At 38.5% G+C, this 1847-nt stretch overlaps 1 protein-coding gene across 1 annotated transcript in view; it reads right to left on the bottom strand.

Moving 5' to 3' along the window:
- Positions 1 to 238: 238 nt before the first annotated feature.
- Positions 239 to 1847, bottom strand: part of LOC109290121 (keratin, type I cytoskeletal 12-like) — an 11593-nt gene continuing 9984 nt past the window's right edge. Inside the window, exons 7-8 of the mRNA XM_019506511.1 lie at positions 916 to 998; positions 239 to 552 (exon numbers count right to left, since the gene is read on the bottom strand). Of these exons, the coding sequence (XP_019362056.1) occupies positions 455 to 552; positions 916 to 998 (181 nt within the window). The 3' untranslated portion in view covers positions 239 to 454. The remainder of the gene's footprint in view (positions 553 to 915; positions 999 to 1847) is intronic.

Here is a 1847-nt window from a genome sequence, read left to right as displayed (position 1 = left end):
GCTCATATTGTAAAAGCTGGTTTCTTAATTTTTTAATACCCAAGAAAACTATGTAAGGGGTGTGTACAATAGTAAAGTAATCCTATCTATTACTTAACAAAAGTAGAGATAAAAAACTTATTGCATAATGAACCCAGTACTTAAAATGCATGGCATTTTTCAGGTATTAATCAAAGAAGTGACAACAGATGAAATTGTGAATACACTGGGAAAGAAATAAAGACCAGTATATATAAACTGAAACACCATGTTTATTGGGTTACCAAACTGCACAGAATCCAAAAGTGTACTTTTTGCTTTGTGGAACAGAATCTTAGTAAAATGAAAAGAAAAGAAGATTCAATGCACTTATCACCTCAACCAAAAGAACAGAGATTCCAAGTTATATATTTTCATTAATGCTTCTTAAAGGAGAAACTGAATGAATAGATCCGTTGCAGTACCAGGCTGTTGCTTACATCTTCTCTTCAACTTCCTTTACCTCGGATGAGACAACTTTACCATCCACCACTTCTTCAACAATTGTCTTGATCTTTCTAGTTTTTGTTGGATCTGAACATTGTTTTAAAAATTTAGTTTATCAAAGGCTTAAAATTGAAAAGCAGAAGTACATACACAGAGAAGTGACTCTTTCCTTAACTTTTCTTTAGGAAAATATATAGTTTCTTCTTTCATTAACTTTTCAGTATAATAGAATTGAATGACATTTATTAATTTTACTACAAGAAAAGATTTTTAAATAATTTTATTTGGGTGTTTCACCCTTATGCAGATATTAATGCTCATTCTGTAACTACAGTAGACATTAATCAGTTGTTATATGTGCACAACTAATTTAATTGTCACTTGAAGTTTAATGGTAGGGGTTAATACATTGCTTGTAAAAAGAAATTTAGCCCAGGAAAATCTACTTACCCTGAGAAGAATCCAGTGATTGAGTTTGTGATTTGGAGCCTGTCAAAGATGAGCTTTCAAATGAAATTCCTTGTCCCCCAGTTCTGCAAGAAAATCATAGGTGCATATCAATATTGCTAAACCTTTTTGGGCCCACAGGCTGGATGAATGGCTTGGGGCTGGTCCATGGGCTGGATTAAACCTTGTGTGCCAGGATGCTACTCCAGTCGGTCTTGTGCACCACTCTGATTGGGGCCCTGAGCCACTACTACTGGCTCCATACCACCCTGATTTACCCTGAATGCCCAACTTAACAGGTAGAGTCATGCTATCTGGCCTGCAGGGCTCCCCACAGAATATGGCAAGCACTCATCAGAAGCACTCATCATCCTGCACCAGTGTGTCCAGAAATATGGCAGTAAGGGAATGGCAATTAGCTGCTTCCGCTCCCTCACAAACAAATTTTCAGCCCCATGGGGAACCCTTGCAAGCCAGTTGATGTGGCTTTGTGGGCTGAATCTGGCCTGTGGGCCAGGGGCTGAGCAGCCTTCATATATATTATTGCATAATATTTATCAGGGAGACACAGGAGCAATATCATTAAATCATTTTCATTTGATTTCTTTTTTCTTTACTTTAAACTGATACCCCAAGCAACATAGGTCAAAACTTAATCCAAAAAAATTATGATATTATACTACTATGATTGGTCAGTATAGTTGAAACCCTGCCTTGTCAGACCAGTGAAAGCATTCACTATGAAGGACAATCTTTTTCAGAAAATATACTGTTAGGGGTGTCAAAGATACAGCCCATGGGCCACATCTGCCCCCAAAAGCCATTTCATCCAGGCTATGGGGATCCTAGAAGGGCCAGGAATTTAGGGGTGGGGTGAGTTGGGGTGGAGACAGCTACCGAATTCCTAGCTACAGAGCCCCACTGGGGACCTGTGG

Source organism: Gavialis gangeticus, unplaced genomic scaffold (assembly GCF_001723915.1).
Source record: "Gavialis gangeticus isolate Ggan-Ray unplaced genomic scaffold, GavGan_comp1, whole genome shotgun sequence".
In the NCBI taxonomy this organism is placed as follows: Eukaryota; Metazoa; Chordata; order Crocodylia; family Gavialidae; genus Gavialis; species Gavialis gangeticus.
Note: the sequence above shows the minus strand (reverse complement) of the source record. Positions and strands in the feature narration are given on the sequence as shown.